This window comes from Entelurus aequoreus, linkage group LG28, assembly GCF_033978785.1.
Source record: "Entelurus aequoreus isolate RoL-2023_Sb linkage group LG28, RoL_Eaeq_v1.1, whole genome shotgun sequence".
Lineage (NCBI taxonomy): Eukaryota > Metazoa > Chordata > Actinopteri > Syngnathiformes > Syngnathidae > Entelurus > Entelurus aequoreus.
Genome location: NC_084758.1, coordinates 35,394,012 through 35,413,807, shown reverse-complemented (window position 1 = coordinate 35,413,807; position 19,796 = coordinate 35,394,012). Strand labels below are relative to the sequence as shown.

The following is a 19,796-nucleotide window of genomic DNA, read 5'->3' as shown; positions in this document are numbered from 1 at the left end:
GCATCCAGTGACACTAACTCGGGAGAGCGACCTACCAACGTACACATCCAGTGACACTAACTCGGGGGAGCGACCTACCAACGTGCACATCCAGTGACACTAACTAGGGAGAGCGACCTACCAACGTGCGCATCCAGTGACACTAACTCGGGAGAGCGACCTACCAACGTACACATCCAGTGACACTAACTAGGGAGAGCGACCTACCAACGTGCACATCCAGTGACACTAACTAGGGAGAGCGACCTACCAACGTGCACATCCAGTGACACTAACTAGGGAGAGCGACCTACCAACATGCACCTCCAGTGACACTAACTCGGGAGAGCGACCTACCAACGTGCACATCCAGTGACACTAACTAGGGAGAGCGACCTACCAACGTGCACATCCAGTGACACTAACTCGGGGGAGCGACCTACCAACGTGCACATCCAGTGACACTAACTCGGGAGAGCGACCTACGAACGTGCACATCCAGTGACACTAACTAGGGAGAGCGACCTACCAACGTGCACATCCAGTGACACTAACTAGGGAGAGCGACCTACCAACATGCACCTCCAGTGACACTAACTCGGGAGAGCGACCTACCAACGTGCACATCCAGTGACACTAACTAGGGAGAGCGACCTACCAACGTGCACATCCAGTGACACTAACTCGGGGGAGCGACCTACCAACGTGCACATCCAGTGACACTAACTCGGGAGAGCGACCTACCAACGTGCACATCCAGTGACACTAACTAGGGAGAGCGACCTACCAACGTGCACATCCAGTGACACTAACTCGGGGGAGCGACCTACCAACGTGCACATCCAGTGACACTAACTAGGGAGAGCGACCTACCAACGTGCACATCCAGTGACACTAACTAGGGAGAGCGACCTACCAACGTGCACATCCAGTGACACTAACTAGGGAGAGCGACCTACCAACGTGCACATCCAGTGACACTAACTCGGGAGAGCGACCTACCAACGTGCACATCCAGTGACACTAACTCGGGAGAGCGACCTACCAACGTACACATCCAGTGACACTAACTAGGGAGAGCGACCTACCAACGTGCACATCCAGTGACACTAACTCGGGAGAGCGACCTACCAACGTACACATCCAGTGACACTAACTAGGGAGAGCGACCTACCAACGTGCACATCCAGTGACACTAACTAGGGAGAGCGACCTACCAACGTGCACATCCAGTGACACTAACTAGGGAGAGCGACCTACCAACGTGCACATCCAGTGACACTAACTAGGGAGAGCGACCTACCAACGTGCACATCCAGTGACACTAACTCGGGGGAGCGACCTACCAACGTGCACATCCAGTGACACTAACTCGGGAGAGCGACCTACGAACGTGCACATCCAGTGACACTAACTCGGGAGAGCGACCTACCAACGTGCACATCCAGTGACACTAACTCGGGAGAGCGACCTACCAACGTACACATCCAGTGACACTAACTCGGGGGAGCGACCTACCAACGTGCACATCCAGTGACACTAACTAGGGAGAGCGACCTACCAACGTGCGCATCCAGTGACACTAACTCGGGAGAGCGACCTACCAACGTACACATCCAGTGACACTAACTAGGGAGAGCGACCTACCAACGTGCACATCCAGTGACACTAACTCGGGAGAGCGACCTACGAACGTGCACATCCAGTGACACTAACTCGGGAGAGCGACCTACCAACGTGCACATCCAGTGACACTAACTCGGGAGAGCGACCTACCAACGTGCACATCCAGTGACACTAACTCGGGAGAGCGACCTACCAACGTGCACATCCAGTGACACTAACTAGGGAGAGCGACCTACCAACGTGCACATCCAGTGACACTAACTCGGGAGAGCGACCTACCAACGTACACATCCAGTGACACTAACTCGGGAGAGCGACCTACCAACGTGCACATCCAGTGACACTAACTCGGGGGAGCGACCTACCAACGTGCACATCCAGTGACACTAACTCGGGAGAGCGACCTACGAACGTGCACATCCAGTGACACTAACTAGGGAGAGCGACCTACCAACGTGCACATCCAGTGACACTAACTAGGGAGAGCGACCTACCAACATGCACCTCCAGTGACACTAACTCGGGAGAGCGACCTACCAACGTGCACATCCAGTGACACTAACTCGGGAGAGCGACCTACCAACGTGCACATCCAGTGACACTAACTCGGGAGAGCGACCTACCAACGTGCACATCCAGTGACACTAACTCGGGAGAGCGACCTACCAACGTGCACATCCAGTGACACTAACTCGGGAGAGCGACCTACCAACGTGCACATCCAGTGACACTAACTCGGGAGAGCGACCTACCAACGTGCACATCCAGTGACACTAACCAGGGAGAGCGACCTACCAACGTACACATCCAGTGACACTAACCAGGGAGAGCGACCTACCAACGTACACATCCAGTGACACTAACTCGGGAGAGCGACCTACCAACGTGCACATCCAGTGACACTAACTAGGGAGAGCGACCTACCAACGTGCACATCCAGTGACACTAACTCGGGAGAGCGACCTACCAACGTGCACATCCAGTGACACTAACTCGGGAGAGCGACCTACCAACGTGCACATCCAGTGACACTAACTAGGGAGAGCGACCTACCAACGTACACATCCAGTGACACTAACTCGGGAGAGCGACCTACCAACGTGCACATCCAGTGACACTAACTCGGGAGAGCGACCTACCAACGTGCACATCCAGTGACACTAACTCGGGAGAGAGACCTACCAACGTGCACATCCAGTGACACTAACTCGGGAGAGCGACCTACCAACGTGCACATCCAGTGACACTAACTAGGGAGAGCGACCTACCAACGTGCACATCCAGTGACACTAACTAGGGAGAGCGACCTACCAACGTGCACATCCAGTGACACTAACTAGGGAGAGCGACCTACCAACGTGCACATCCAGTGACACTAACTAGGGAGAGCGACCTACCAACGTGCGCATCCAGTGACACTAACTCGGGAGAGCGACCTACCAACGTGCACATCCAGTGACACTAACTAGGGAGAGCGACCTACCAACGTGCACATCCAGTGACACTAACTAGGGAGAGCGACCTACCAACGTGCACATCCAGTGACACTAACTAGGGAGAGCGACCTACCAACGTGCACATCCAGTGACACTAACTAGGGAGAGCGACCTACCAACGTGCACATCCAGTGACACTAACTAGGGAGAGCGACCTACCAACGTGCACATCCAGTGACACTAACTAGGGAGAGCGACCTACCAACGTGCACATCCAGTGACACTAACTAGGGAGAGCGACCTACCAACGTGCACATCCAGTGACACTAACTAGGGAGAGCGACCTACCAACGTGCACATCCAGTGACACTAACTAGGGAGAGCGACCTACGCACACCACACACGCATGTGTGTGTGAATGTGTGTGTGTGTGAGTGTGTGTGTGTGTGAGTGTGTGTGTGTGTTACCCCGTTGGAGTAGTGATTCAGGTGCACGTGGAAGTCCTGGTACATGGAGGAGAAGGAGGAGCCATGTTTGAGCTCCTCAGAGGTCAGTCTGCGGTTGACCATGTGGTAGTGGAGAGCGTTGAGGAGCTCGATGTTGACGTTGCTCACCAGTGCATCCAAGATCTCCTGGCAAGGACCACACACTTCATAAGGTCAGTCTGTTAATATCAGTCAATAAAACAATTGTACGGTGGAATCCAGTTCTATCAAGTCCTGGTCCACCATGGTTCTTCTCATCACTATTAAGTAGAAAACACGATCGCTAACTCCTGTCTAAAATCACAGACGTCAATCTCATGACTCACGATTCGAATCGATTCTCGGAGTGATGATTCGATTCAAAATCAATTCTCGCTAGGGGTGTAACGCTACACAAAAATGTCGGTTCGGTACGTATCTCGGTTCAGAGGTCACGGTTCGGTTCATTTTCGGTACAGTAAGAAAACAACAAAATATACATTTTTTGGTTATTTATTTACCAAATGTGTAAACAATGGCTTTATCCTTTTAACATTGGGAACACTATAATAATTCTGCCCACGTTAATCAACATTAAACTGCCTCAAGTTGTTGCTCACATTAAATAAAATGACAAAACTTTTCTTCTACATATAAAAAGTGCAACATTAAACAGTTTCAAGTCAACTCATCATGCTTCATTTATTACAGCATTTGGGAAGCCTGTAGTTGATTTATGATGTAAATGTTCTATTTGTATCAACATGTGATAGCAGGGACCCTGCCATTCAAAACTAGGCTGCTGCATTACTAATCATTCATGTAACTATAGCTGAAAAAAAGAGTACAGGAGAGACTATTCATCCCTGAACACCATGGAGTTCATGTAGGCTTAATGATGCACTTACATTATTATATCAACTATCAGAGACAGAAACGCTTCATTTAACACAATGTCCTTTTTTGCTGCTTCAACACAGCTCAATCAACACAGAAAAAGGTAAAGTGAAATAACAGACAGACAGGGCTTTGCTGTCCGTAACACACACACACACACCGCAAAATGAGCGAACGTTACGCTAAAAGCGAATTAGCCTTCACCTCAAGCCAGAACTGCGAGCGATCTGAGCTGCCTTTTATATTTCTAGAAGGTCAACAGGCTCATAGTGATGTTACTAGTAGTTGACTGGGAGGTGTTTATTATCATTTGGGGAGAGTCCGCTGCCTGATGCTTACCTGCTAAACGCTAAGCACTGACTAAATGCGCTCTGAATACGCACTGCTGATTGGCTGTTACCGCTCTGAATACGCACTGCTGATTGGCTGTTACCGCTCTGTTTGTAAGCAATCAGATGGTTGTGTGGGTGTGACAATGCTGGGTGCTGTGTAGAGGACTAACAGAGGCAGAAGGAAGCGGAGGTGGCTACTTAATATGTTCGTGTGGAAACTCGTTCGGTACACCTCCGAACCGAACCGAAACCCCCGTACCGAAACGGTTCAATACAAATACATGTACCGCTACACCCCTAATTCTCGCAATATATTCTTTGGTATATAAATGATCATAAAACCTGAGGCCGAAGAATGGTCTCTTTAAAAGACCATTCTTCAATATTTTGAATGGATATTTTGAATCGTAACAAATCCGATCAGCGATTCGACCGTGAATGGATTTTGTCACAGCACGAAGACTAGGTAACTTCCTGTCACTTGGTTTTATGTGACCATACTTGTCTTTTCTCTAGTCTTTATTTCAACTACAATGTCATTTCAAATATTACCGTATTTTTCGGACTATAAGTCGCAGTTTTTTTCATAGTTTGGCCGGGGGTGCGACTTATACTCAGGAGCGACTTATGTGTGAAATGATGAACACATTAGCGTAAAATATCAAATAATATTATTGATGTCATTGACGTAAGAGACTAGACGTATAAGATTTGATGGGATTTAGCGATTAGGAGTGACAGATTGTTTGGTAAACGTATAGCATGTTCTATATGTTATAGTTATTTGAATGACTCTTACCATAATATGTTACGTTAACATAGCAGTTGGTTATTTATGCCTCATATAACGTACACTTATTCAGCCTGTTGTTCACTATTCTTTAGACATTTTAAATTGCCTTTCAAATGTCTATTCTTGCTGTTGGCTTTTATCAAATACATTTCCCCCAAAAATGCAACTTATACTCCAGTGCGACTTATATATGTTTTCCCCCTTCTTTATTATGCATTTTCGGCCGGTGCGACTTATACTCCGAAAAATATGGTACATAGTTACAAAACAAAACGACCGTTGTTTAAAAAATAGAGTCTTCATTTTCATACTGTATTAAGATTCTTGTTGTACTGTTGTAAAGAGACCTTGAGTTTCCTGAAAGTTAAGTTAAGTTAAAGTTTAGGTACCAATGATAGTCACACACACACTAGGTGTGGTGAAATTTGTCCTCTGCATTTGACCCATCACCCTTGATCACCGAGTTGCCTTGTGTAATTGTTTGATTGTCAAATGTTAAGGTGGTATTAATAAATAGGTGTCGGTGTCTAGCAGAACCGATAATCAGCATTTCCGTTTTCTTAGCATTGAGTTGCAAAAAGTTAGCGGGTATCCATTGTTTAATTTCATTAAAACACGCCTCCAGCTGACTACAATCCGGCGTGTTGGTCAGCTTTAGGGGCATGTAGAGTTGAGTGTCATCAGCATAACAGTGAAAGCTAACAGCTATGATGTCACCTAGCGGCAGCATGTAGATACTAAAGAGTGCAGGGCCAAGAACCGAACCCTGGGGAACTCCGCACGTTACCTTAACATAGTCCGATGTCACATTGTTATGGGAGACACACTGCATCCTGTCAGTAAGATAAGACTTAAACCAAGACAAGGCTAAGTCTGACATACCAATACGTGTTTTGATACGCTCTAATAAAATATTATGATGGACGGTATGGAAAGCGGCGCTAAGATCAAGAAGCAGCAACATAGATGACGCATCAGAATCCATCGTTAGCAATAGATCATTAGTCATTTTTGCGAGGGCTGTCTCCGTAGAGTGATCTGCCCTGAAACTGGATCGAAAGGGTTCACAGAGATTGTTAGACGCTAAGTGTTCATTTAGCTGCTGTGCGACTATTTTTTCGAGGATTTTCGAAATAAAAGGAAGGTTGGACACCGGCCAGTAATTTACCGTGAGGTCAGGATCGAGGTTAGGTCTTTTGAGCAGAGGATGAATAACCTCTTTTTTGAATGCTAGGGGAACAGTGCTGGAGGAAAGTGATACGTTTATAATATTTAGCACTGATGGACCTAATAATACAAAAAGCTCCTTGATAAGTTTCCCAGGAAGTGGGTCAAGTAAACATGTTGTTTATTTTATCCCATTTACACGCCGTAACAATTCCTCTAATGTTATTTCATCAAAAAGAGAGGGACTATTTTGGAGGGTGGTATCCGTCGTATATACAGTCGTATTTGTGTTAATAGAACCCAGTTGTAGCTGGGATGCATTGTCTTTAATCTCCTTTCTAATGACTTCAATTTTCTTATTAAAGAAATTCATGAAGTCATCTGCCAAGTGGGTGGAGCTACTGGGAGGAGTCCCTTGTTGGGTTAGCGATGCTACTGTACTGAACAAATATTTAGGATCGTTTTTGTTGAGGCGTATGATATTTGAGTAGTATTTAGGTTTAGCTAAGGTAAGCATGCGTTTATAAGTTATTAAACTATCACTCCATGCTTGATGGAAAACCTCAAATTTTCTGTCATGGAGGGGATTACTACAAATGTGGTGGCGCAGCGCCACACTGTGTATGGAGACACACAATTAGCTGCTATCAAAGTGTCAGACAGAGGGGATCTGTGTTTGGGATCGGCATTAAAAGGCATAAATTGGCACATACTTTTTCCCGAAACTCGACTGATGTTGATCGGCGGTCCAATGATCAATAGCAATGAAATATTTGAAAACACAAATGTGATTTGGGTTTCAATTCGTGTACGTGAGTATGCTAAATGTCGAGGGTTGTCATACAGACCATGGGCAGGGCAGCCCAGGCCTCGTTGCTGGGAGCAAAGAAGGTGAAGCTCCCGGGACCTTGGATCTCCTCCCGCAGGTCGGCTCGCTCTGAGTACATCTGGGTGGTGGTGGCGCCCACCGCCCCCAGCGTGTTGTAGATGTTCACCAGGGGCAGCGCTGCAAGACACGCCCACTTTGTGAGACACGCCCACGTGAAGGCGCTTGAGTCCAAAGCAACTTTTTGACCCAGTTAAAGGTTAAAGGTCGCAGTTGTTGCGGTGTGAAGGACACGGGTCAAAGGTCATACCTGCAGGGCAGCCCCTCTCTCCAGGAATCTTCTCGTACCCGGGACAACATTCGTAGGTGATCACTCTGCAGGAGACAAGACCAGTACTTTTAACCAAAGCTTTTCTTTCGCACACAATTTTGTACATCAAATTATTTTGTTGAATCAAAACTTGTGAGCACAATTTGTGTGTTTAAAAATGCAATTTGTTCAAATGAGGACCCATTTCCTGTCTTGTGTGGACTCTTTGAGGTGCGACGCTTGTTTCGACATAAAATATCCTTTTTCACTAATTGATTTTTAGCAGACATATAAATTCCTGCGGGCTCGTAAAGCTTGTTGTTGTTTCCGTGCTGCCTTCACGCCGCCCACTTCAACGGCGCTAAGCATATCCACCTGTATCAAAACTATCTGATCCAGCTGCAGGAGTCGCCTCTGAATCCGAGAGCTTCACACCCACGACTTCCTGTTGAAAAAGTTCCTGATGAAGTACATTTCCTGCGAGAGTAGAAGTCTGCAGGCCACAAAACACTTCCCGTCTGCACACGGCCAGAAAGTGAAGAACAGAACAAATAATCATCAGGACTTTTGAGGAGTTGGAGCAACACGGAAGACGGAGAGAGAAGCTCTCATGGAATCCATCAAGGTTTTCATGGGAACATTCCAGAACCTTCACACAGGAAGTACAACTTTTCCAGGTGAAGATGAGAGACAAGGGTGAGGAGATGAGCGACAAGGACGTGCAGATGAGAGACAAGGGTGTGGAGATGAGAGACAAGGTTGTGAAGATGAGAGACAAGGGTGTGCAGATGAGAGACAAGGGTGTGGAGATGAGAGACAAGGGTGTGGAGATGAGAGACAAGGGTGTGAAGATGAGAGACAAGGGTGTGCAGATGAGAGACAAGGGTGTGGAGATAAGAGACAAGGGTGTGGAGATGAGAGACAAGGGTGTGGAGATGAGAGACAAGGGTGTGAAGATGAGAGACAAGGTTGTGAAGATGAGAGACAAGGGTGTGCAGATGAGAGACAAGGGTGTGGAGATGAGAGACAAGGGTGTGCAGATGAGAGACAAGGGTGTGGAGATGAGAGACAAGGGTGTGGAGATGAGAGACAAGGGTGTGCAGATGAGAGACAAGGGTTTGGAGATGAGAGACTTTGAACAATGTACATATTTACATATTGTCAATGTACCAAAGCCCTTTCAACATATCTCAAGGGTGTGGAGATGAGAGACAAGGGTGTGGAGATGAGAGACAAGGTTGTGAAGATGAGAGACAAGGGTGTGGAGATGAGAGACAAGGGTGTGCAGATGAGAGACAAGGGTGTGGAGATGAGAGACTTTGAACAATGTACATATTGTCAATGTACCAAGGCACTTTCAACATATCTCAACTATTTTAAACATCCATCTCATCTCCACACCCTTGAGATATGTTGAAAGTGCCTTGGTACATTGACAATATGTACATTGTTCAAAATCTCTCATCTCCACACCCTTGTCTCTTATCTCCACACCCTAGTCTCTCATCTCAACACCCTTGTCTCTCATCTCCACACCCTTGTCTCTCATCTCAACACCCTTGTCTCTCATCTCAACACCCTTGTCTCTCATCTCCACACCCTTGTCTCTCATCTCCACACCCTTGTCTCTCATCTGCACACCCTTGTCTCTCATCTCCACACCCTTGAGATATGTTGAAAGGGCTTTGGTACATTGACAATATGTAAATACCATACCATACCATACCAATATGTACATTGTTCAAAGTCTCTCATCTCCACACTCTTGTCTCTTATCTCCACACCCTTGTCTCTCATCTCAACACCCTTGTCTCTCATCTCCACACCCTTGTTGTGTTTGCAGAGGGATGGACTTTGTATCATGCTGTTTGTTTGTGTGTTGTGTTTGCAGAGGAATAGACTTTGTAGCACGATGTTTGTGTGTTGTGTTTGCAGAGGAATAGACTTTGTAGCATGATGTTTGCGTGTTGTGTTTGCAGAGGAATAGACTTTGTAGCATGATGTTTGTGTGTTGTGTTTGCAGAGGAATAGACTTTGTAGCATGATGTTTGTGTGTTGTGTTTGCAGAGGAATAGACTTTGTAGCATGATGTTTGTGTGTTGTGTTTGCAGAGGAATAGACTTTGTAGCATGATGTTTGTTTGTGTGTTGTGTTTGCAGAGGAATAGACTTTGTAGCATGATGTTTGTTTGTGTGTTGTGTTTGCAGAGGAATAGACTTTGTAGCATGATGTTTGTGTGTTGTGTTTGCAGAGGAATAGACTTTGCAGGCAGCAGATATATTCTGCAGTCAGTCAGCCTGCTTGCAGTCAAACAGGAAGCAGCTCAAGGTCACCAAAACATTCAAAGAGTCAAACGACTTTTCCGAGCTGAGCGACCAGCAAAAAAAAAAAAGAGGAAAAATAATGAAAGGAGCTTTTCTGCTGTCCTAAAAGGAACTCTGAACACTACAGGAAGTAAGCAGCAAGGTTTCTTATTAGAATGTTCACGTGTCCACCAGGAGGTCAAGGGCCCTCTGGAGGTGAGCACCTGAAGGCATCATGGCAGGGAAAGGGGAACATGACACAGGTGTTGGACTCACGTGGGCTTGTTACAGATCTTGCGATGGTACCACTGCTTGCAGTTGGTGAAGTACTTCTTGTCAGTGCCCTTGATGTGCTGCATGGCACACACGTTGGGCCTGCAGGGGTGACACCAGCTTTAGTTCTTCACACCTTCATCATTTGTAATCATCAGCCCTACTCAGTGGCCGAGTGGTTAAGAGTGTCCGCCCTGACAGGTTGTGAGTTCAAACCCCGGCCGAGTCATACCAAAGACTGCATACATACATACCAAACTGCCGCTCCCAGTCAGTGGAACGCGCTCCCTGACCACCTGAGGGCACCACAGACTGTGGATGCTTAAAAACCCTTCTTTTTAAAAAAGCATTTTTAAAAAAATATATGCATACTAGTTTTAGCTATTTGGCTGTTCTAGTTTTTATTTTTTTTAATACACTGTAGCACTTTGAGGTTGTTTACTCAATGTACAGTGCTTTTTACATACAAAATCTATTTTTATTATTATTATTAAAGACTATAAAAATGGGAGCCATGCTTGGCACTCAGCATCAAGGGTTGGAATTGGGGGTTAAATCACCAAAATGATTGGCTGCTCACTGCTCCCCTCACCTCCCAGGGCGTGAACAAGGGGATGGGTCAAATGCAGAGGACAAATTTCACCACACCTAGTGCGTGTGTGTGTGTGACAATCACTGGTACTTTAACTTAAATATATATACATCATATATACATGGCATACACGTTTGGCCTGCAGGGCTTCAGTTCTCCACACCTCGTACTTCTATGTATATATGTACATAATACATAGTGATACTAACAACTAATAATAATCATAATAATAGATTTTATTTGTAAAAAGCACTTTACATTGAGTAAACAACCTCAAAGTGCTACAGTGTATTAAAAAAAATAAAAATAAAAAGATAATAAAAAAATAAAAATAAAAACTAGAACAGCCAAATAGCTAAAACTAGTATGCACATATCTAAAAAAAGACTTTAAAAAAAAAAAAAAAAAAAGGGTTGTTAAGCCTTTTTTAAAAGCATCCACAGTCTGTGGTGCCCTCAGGTGATCAGGGAGAGCGTTCCACAGACTGGGAGCGGCGGAGCAGAAAGCCCGGTCTCCCATTGTACATATAATGCACCAACTTGGTATATTTACTATATTCATAGTTAGTACATTCATATAATAATACATTTATTATATATATATATATATATATATATATATATATATATATATGAGAGGGACAAGCGGTAGAAAATGGGTGGATGGATTATATTTATATATATACATATATGTGTATATATATATATATATATATATATATATATATATATATATATATATATATATATATATATATATATATATATATATATATATATATATATATGTATATATATATATATATATGAGAGGGACAAGCGGTAGAAAATGGGTGGATGGATTATATTTATATATATACATATATGTGTATGTATATATATATATATATACATATATATATATATATATGTATGTGTATATATATATATATATATATATACATATATACTGTATATGTGTGTATATACATATATATATAATAAATGTATTATTATATAAAAGTACTAACTATGAATATAATAAACATACCAAGTTGGTGCATTATATGTATTGTTGTTAGTATCACTATGTACTAACTTTGAGTGTATTATTAATAAGTTTATATTTACAATGTGTGTACTATAGTTTGTAGATATTTTCATAATACACACAGCCATTAGTATGCATTCAGGTAAGACATACATTCAGTTAGTACAGACTACACACAGTATATTCATAATCATAGTACATATATATTCATAGTTAGAACATTGTACACTCATTGTTAATAAATACATTCATAGTACATACAATCATAATAAGTACACATGTACAATACACACCGTACTAGTTACTACATACACTCATAGTTAGTAATAGTTCATACATTCATAGTTAGTACATACATTCATAGTTCGTATATGGTTATATGTACAAACTACACAATTCATAGTTTGTACATAAATCCATAATTAAATTAAATACATTCACAGTTAGTGCATTAATTCATTGATTGTATGTATTATAATAAATACAATCATAATTAATACATACATTCACACTTAGTATACACATTCATAGTTGGTTCATATATTCACAATTGGTACATACATCATTATTACATATATTCATAATTAATACATACAGTCACAGTACACACTTTGGTAATACTTACTTTTAGTACTTATATTCATAGCTTGAATACACAGCGTAGTACATACATTAGTTGTACATATATTAATTGTTAGAACATAAAGTACATTCATTGTATTTTTATGTATATTCATAGTTAATACATACATTGTCATAGTACACACTTTAGTAATACTTATACTCATAGTTAGGACTTATATTCATTTCTAGTATCATGGTACATACAGTGGTAGTGCATCTGGTCCTAGTTAGTACTTGTATTTATTACTCGTTAGAACTTATATTCATAGTTGGTGTAAACATTAATCAAACATATAATCATAGTTAGTACTTATATTTATACAGTCATAGCACATACATTATTAGTACATATATTCATAGTTGGTACTTAAATTCACAACCAAAACATGTTGTTAGTGCACATATTCATAGTTACTGCATACATTATTAGAACATATATTCATAACTAGTATATACAGTCATAGTACATACATTATTAGTACATATATTCATAGTGCATACATTGTAGTTAGTACTAACTCCATACATAACTATACAGTCATAGTACATACATTATTAGTACATATATTCATACTGCATACATTGTAGTTAGTACTAACTCCATACATAACTATACAGTCATAGTACATACATTACTAGTACATATATTCATAGTGCATACGTTGTAGTTAGTACTAACTCCATACATGACTATACAGTCATAGTACATACATTACTAGTACATATATTCATAGTGCATACATTGTAGTTAGTACTAACTCCATACATAACTATAGTACATACATTACTAGTACATATATTCATAGTGCATACATTGTAGTTAGTACTAACTCCATACATAACTATAGTACATACATTACTAGTACATATATTCATAGTGCATACATTGTAGTTAGTACTAACTCCATACATAACTATACAGTCATAGTACATACATTATCAGTACATATATTCATAGTGCATACATTGTAGTTAGTACTAACTCCATACATAACTATACAGTCATAGTACATACATTATTAGTACATATATTCATAGTGCATACATTGTAGTTAGTACTAACTCCATACATAACTATACAGTCATAGTACATACATTATTAGTACATATATTCATAGTGCATACATTGTACTTAGTACTAACTCCATACATAACTATACAGTCATAGTACATACATTACTAGTACATATATTCATAGTGCATACATTGTAGTTAGTACTAACTCCATACATAACTATACAGTCATAGTACATACATTATTAGTACATATATTCATAGTGCATACATTGTAGTTAGTACTAACTCCATACATAACTATACAGTCATAGTACATACATTACTAGTACATATATTCATAGTGCATACATTGTAGTTAGTACTAACTCCATACATAACTATACAGTCATAGTACATACATTACTAGTACATATATTCATAGTGCATACATTGTAGTTAATACTAACTCCATACATAACTATAGTACATACATTATTAGTACATATATTCATAGTGCATACATTGTAGTTAGTACTAACTCCATACATAACTATACAGTCATAGTACATACATTACTAGTACATATATTCATAGTGCATACATTGTAGTTAGTACTAACTCCATACATAACTATAGTACATACATTACTAGTACATATATTCATAGTGCATACATTGTAGTTAATACTAACTCCATACATAACTATAGTACATACATTATTAGTACATATATTCATAGTGCATACATTGTAGTTAGTACTAACTCCATACATAACTATAGTACATACATTACTAGTACATATATTCATAGTGCATACATTGTAGTTAGTACTAACTCCATACATAACTATAGTACATACATTATTAGTACATATATTCATAGTGCATACATTGTAGTTAGTACTAACTCCATACATAACTATAGTACATACATTATTAGTACATATATTCATAGTGCATACATTGTAGTTAGTACTAACTCCATACATAACTATAGTACATACATTATTAGTACATATATTCATAGTGCATACATTGTAGTTAGTACTAACTCCATACATAACTATAGTACATACATTATTAGTACATATATTCATAGTGCATACATTGTAGTTAGTACTAACTCCATACATAACTATAGTACATACATTACTAGTACATATATTCATAGTGCATACATTGTAGTTAGTACTAACTCCATACATAACTATAGTACATACATTACTAGTACATATATTCATAGTGCATACATTGTAGTTAGTACTAACTCCATACATAACTATAGTACATACATTATTAGTACATATATGGTTAGTACATAGTCAGAAGTTATATCCAGTAAATATTTCTGACCCTTGCTGTCGTCCTCGGATCCTGCTGTGAGTCAACACCGCCTGGTAAGGAGACCTGGCCGCCGCACACAAGCTCCACATCACAAGCAGCAGCAGCACACATTCTTTCATTTTCACTCAACACCTTCTTTCTTTCTTTCTTCTTCTTCTTGTCCTTCCTTCACCTTTTTTCTCCTTCTTCACCTTTTTTCTCCTTCTTCACGTTTCTTGTCTTTCTTCTTCTACACGTTTTTTTTCTTCTTCTTCTACACGTTTCTCCTTCTTCTTCTTCTTCACCTTTTTTCTTCTTCTTCACGTGTTTTCTTCTTCTTCTTCTTCGCGTGTTTTCTTCTTCTTTCTTCACGTTTGTCGTTGCGCGGCTTTTCTCATCTCACATTTATGGAAGAGTCGGGAGGGGGCGTGGCTTTCCGTGTCGGTGGGCGGGGTCTTCTTCCCTGCAGAAAAATAACAGCTTTTCCTTCTTATTCCTTCTTATTAGGGTATTCAACCGGCGATTCTTTATCGGTTGATGCCAACTATTGCCGATACTGGTGCCACTTCTTACTTTCATTTTTTGAAATGATTTTTGTGATTTTCACCTGTAATTTGTTCATCATAATTATAATCACAATCAAACATTGGATTTTATATGTACAGTATATGTTTTTTTTTAACAAATATATTTAGGAACAATTTCATCTAATAATTTATTTAAGCCAATTAGGAAATAACAACAAAATCAAAGAAACAGTGACATTTATTGAGTGTTTTATTATAATTTTATTAGCATTTTATTAGCTATTTATTTGTATTTTATTAGGCTTTTATTAGCATTTTATTAGCATTTTATTTGTATTTTTATTAGACTTTTATTAGCATTTTTACAAGTATTTCCATGGCAATTTTCAGTCTAAAGCCCTATAGCAATATTTGTCTAGCTAGTTATACATAAATATGTGGACTAAAGAGAGTAAAAACTGTTTAAACGTAACATTTGACACGCTAGTAAAGATTGATACCAACTATTGCCGATACTGGTGCCACTTTTTACTTTCATTTTTTGAAATTATTTTGTGATTTTCACCTGTAATTTGTTCATCATAATTATAATCACAATCAAACATTGGATTTTATATGTACAGTATATGTTGTTTTTTTTACAAATATATTTAGGAACAATTTAATCTAATAATATATTTAAGCCAATTAGGAAATAACAACAAAATCAAAGAAACAGGGACATTTATTGAGTGTTTTATTAGAATTTTATTAGCATTTTATTAGAATTTTATTAGCTTTTTATTTGTATTTTATTAGCATTTTATTAGGCTTTTATTAGCATTTTATTAGCTTTTTATTTGTATTTTATTAGTATTTTATTAGACTTTTATTAGCATTTTTACAAGTATTTCCATGGCAATTTTCAGTCTAAAGCCCTATAGCAATATTTGTCTAGCTAGTTATACATAAATATGTGGACTAAAGAGAGTAAAAACTGTTTAAACGTAACATTTGACACGTTAGTAAAGATTGATACCAACTATTGCCGATACTGGTGCCACTTTTTACTTTCATTTTTTGAAATTATTTTGTGATTTTCACCTGTAATTTGTTCATCATAATTATAATCACAATCAAACATTGGATTTTATATTTACAGTATATGTTTTTTGTAACAAATATATTTAGGAACAATTTAATCTAATAATTTATTTAAGCCAATTAGGAAATAACAACAAAATCAAAGAAAGAGTGACATTTATTGAGTGTTTTATTAGCATTTTATTAGATTTTTATTTTTATTTTATTACGCTTTTATTATCATTTTTACAAGTATTTCCATGGCAATTTTCAGTCTAAAGCCCTATAGCAATATTTGTCTAGCTAGTTATTCATAAATATGTGGACTAAAGAGAGTAAAAACTGTTTAAACGTAACATTTGACACGCTAGTAAAGATTGATACCAACTATTGCCGATACTGGTGCCACTTTTTACTTTAATTTTTTGAAATTATTTTGTGATTTTCACCTGTAATTTGTTCATCATAATTATAATCACAATCAAACATTGGATTTTATATGTACAGTATATGTTGTTTTTTTACAAATATATTTAGGAACAATTTAATCTAATAATATATTTAAGCCAATTAGGAAATAACAACACAATCAAAGAAACAGGGACATTTATTGAGTGTTTTATTACAATTGTATTAGCATTTTATTAGAATTTTATTAGCTTTTTATTTGTATTTTATTAGCATTTTATTAGGCTTTTATTAGCATTTTATTAGCTTTTTATTTGTATTTTATTAGTATTTTATTAGACTTTTATTAGCATTTTTACAAGTATTTCCATGGCAATTTTCAGTCTAAAGCCCTATAGCAACATTTTTCTAGCTAGTTATACATAAATATGTGGACTAAAGAGAGTAAAAACTGTTTAAACGTAACATTTGACACGTTAGTAAAGATTGATACCAACTATTGCCGATACTGGTGCCACTTTTTACTTTCATTTTTTGAAATTATTTTGTGATTTTCACCTGTAATTTGTTCATCATAATTATAATCACAATCAAACATTGGATTTTATATGTACAGTATATGTTTTTTGTAACAAATATATTTAGGAACAATTTAATCTAATAATTTATTTAAGCCAATTAGGAAATAACAACAAAATCAAAGAAACAGTGACATTTATTGAGTGTTTTATTAGCATTTTATTAGATTTTTATTTTTATTTTATTACGCTTTTATTATCATTTTTACAAGTATTTCCATGGCAATTTTCAGTCTAAAGCCCTATAGCAATATTTGTCTAGCTAGTTATACATAAATATGTGGACTAAATAGAGTAAAAACTGTTTAAACGTAACATTTGACACGCTAGTAAAGATTGATACCAACTATTGCCGATACTGGTGCCACTTTTTACTTTCATTTTTTGAAATTATTTTGTGATTTTCACCTGTAATTTGTTCATCATAATTATAATCACAATCAAACATTGGATTTTATATGTACAGTATATGTTGTTTTTTTACAAATATATTTAGGAACAATTTAATCTAATAATATATTTAAGCCAATTAGGAAATAACAACAAAATCAAAGAAACAGGGACATTTATTGAGTGTTTTATTAGAATTTTATTAGCATTTTATTAGAATTTTATTAGATTTTTATTTGTATTTTATTAGCATTTTATTAGGCTTTTATTAGCATTTTATTAGCTTTTTATTTGTATTTTATTAGTATTTTATTAGACTTTTATTAGCATTTTTACAAGTATTTCCATGGCAATTTTCAGTCTAAAGCCCTATAGCAATATTTTTCTAGCTAGTTATACATAAATATGTGGACTAAAGAGAGTAAAAACAGTTTAAACGTAACATTTGACACGCTAGTAAAGATTGATACCAACTATTGCCGATACTGGTGCCACTTTTTACTTTCATTTTTTGAAATTATTTTGTGATTTTCACCTGTAATTTGTTCATCATAATTATAATCACAATCAAACATTGGATTTTATATGTACAGTATATGTTTTTTGTAACAAATATATTTAGGAACAATTTAATCTAATAATTTATTTAAGCCAATTAGGAAATAACAACAAAATCAAAGAAACAGTGACATTTATTGAGTGTTTTATTAGCATTTTATTAGATTTTTATTTTTATTTTATTACGCTTTTATTATCATTTTTACAAGTATTTCCATGGCAATTTTCAGTCTAAAGCCCTATAGCAATATTTGTCTAGCTAGTTATACATAAATATGTGGACTAAATAGAGTAAAAACTGTTTAAACGTAACCTTTGACATGCTAGTAAAGATTGATACCAACTATTGCCGATACTGGTGCCACTTTTTACTTTCATTTTTTGAAATTATTTTGTGATTTTCACCTGTAATTTGTTCATCATAATTATAATCACAATCAAACATTGGATTTTATATGTACAGTATATGTTGTTTTTTTTACAAATATATTTAGGAACAATTTAATCTAATAATTTATTTAAGCCAATTAGGAAATAACAACAAAATCAAAGAAACAATGACATTTATTGTGTTTTATTATCATTTTATTAGCATTTTATTAGCTTTTTATTTGTATTTTATTAAGCTTTTATTAGCATTTTATTAGCTTTTTATTTGTATTTCATTAGCATTTTATTAGTATTTTATTAGGCTTTTATTATCATTTTTACAAGTATTTCCATGGCAATTTTCAGTCTAAAGCCCTATAGCAATATTTGTCTAGCTAGTTATACATAAATATGTGGACTAAATAGAGTAAAAACTGTTTAAACGTAACATTTGACACGCTAGTAAAGATTGATACCAACTATTGCCGATACTGGTGCCACTTTTTACTTTCATTTTTTGAAATTATTTTGTGATTTTCACCTGTAATTTGTTCATCATAATTATAATCACAATCAAACATTGGATTTTATATGTACAGTATATGTTGTTTTTTTACAAATATATTTAGGAACAATTTAATCTAATAATTTATTTAAGCCAATTAGGAAATAACAACAAAATCAAAGAAACAGGGACATTTATTGAGTGTTTTATTAGAATTTTATTAGCATTTTATTAGAATTTTATTAGCTTTTTATTTGTATTTTATTAGCATTTTATTAGGCTTTTATTAGCTTTTTATTTGTATTTTATTAGTATTTTATTAGACTTTTATTAGCATTTTTACAAGTATTTCCATGGCAATTTTCAGTCTAAAGCCCTATAGCAATATTTTTCTAGCTAGTTATACATAAATATGTGGACTAAATAGAGT

General features: G+C 37.6%; 1 protein-coding gene across 2 annotated transcripts in view; it reads right to left on the bottom strand.

Annotated features, from left to right (window-relative positions):
- LOC133644952 (transforming growth factor-beta-induced protein ig-h3-like) overlaps nt 1–15,384 on the bottom strand; it is a 41,351-nt gene extending 25,967 nt beyond the window's left edge. For both annotated transcript variants that reach the window (XM_062039717.1, XM_062039718.1), the window contains exons 1-5: nt 15,000–15,384; nt 10,410–10,508; nt 7,831–7,895; nt 7,543–7,700; nt 3,509–3,673 (exon numbers count right to left, since the gene is read on the bottom strand). In XM_062039717.1, the coding sequence (XP_061895701.1) occupies nt 3,509–3,673; nt 7,543–7,700; nt 7,831–7,895; nt 10,410–10,508; nt 15,000–15,109 (597 nt within the window). In that variant the 5' untranslated portion in view covers nt 15,110–15,384. The remainder of the gene's footprint in view (nt 1–3,508; nt 3,674–7,542; nt 7,701–7,830; nt 7,896–10,409; nt 10,509–14,999) is intronic.
- Between the last annotated feature and the right edge of the window lie 4,412 nt (nt 15,385–19,796).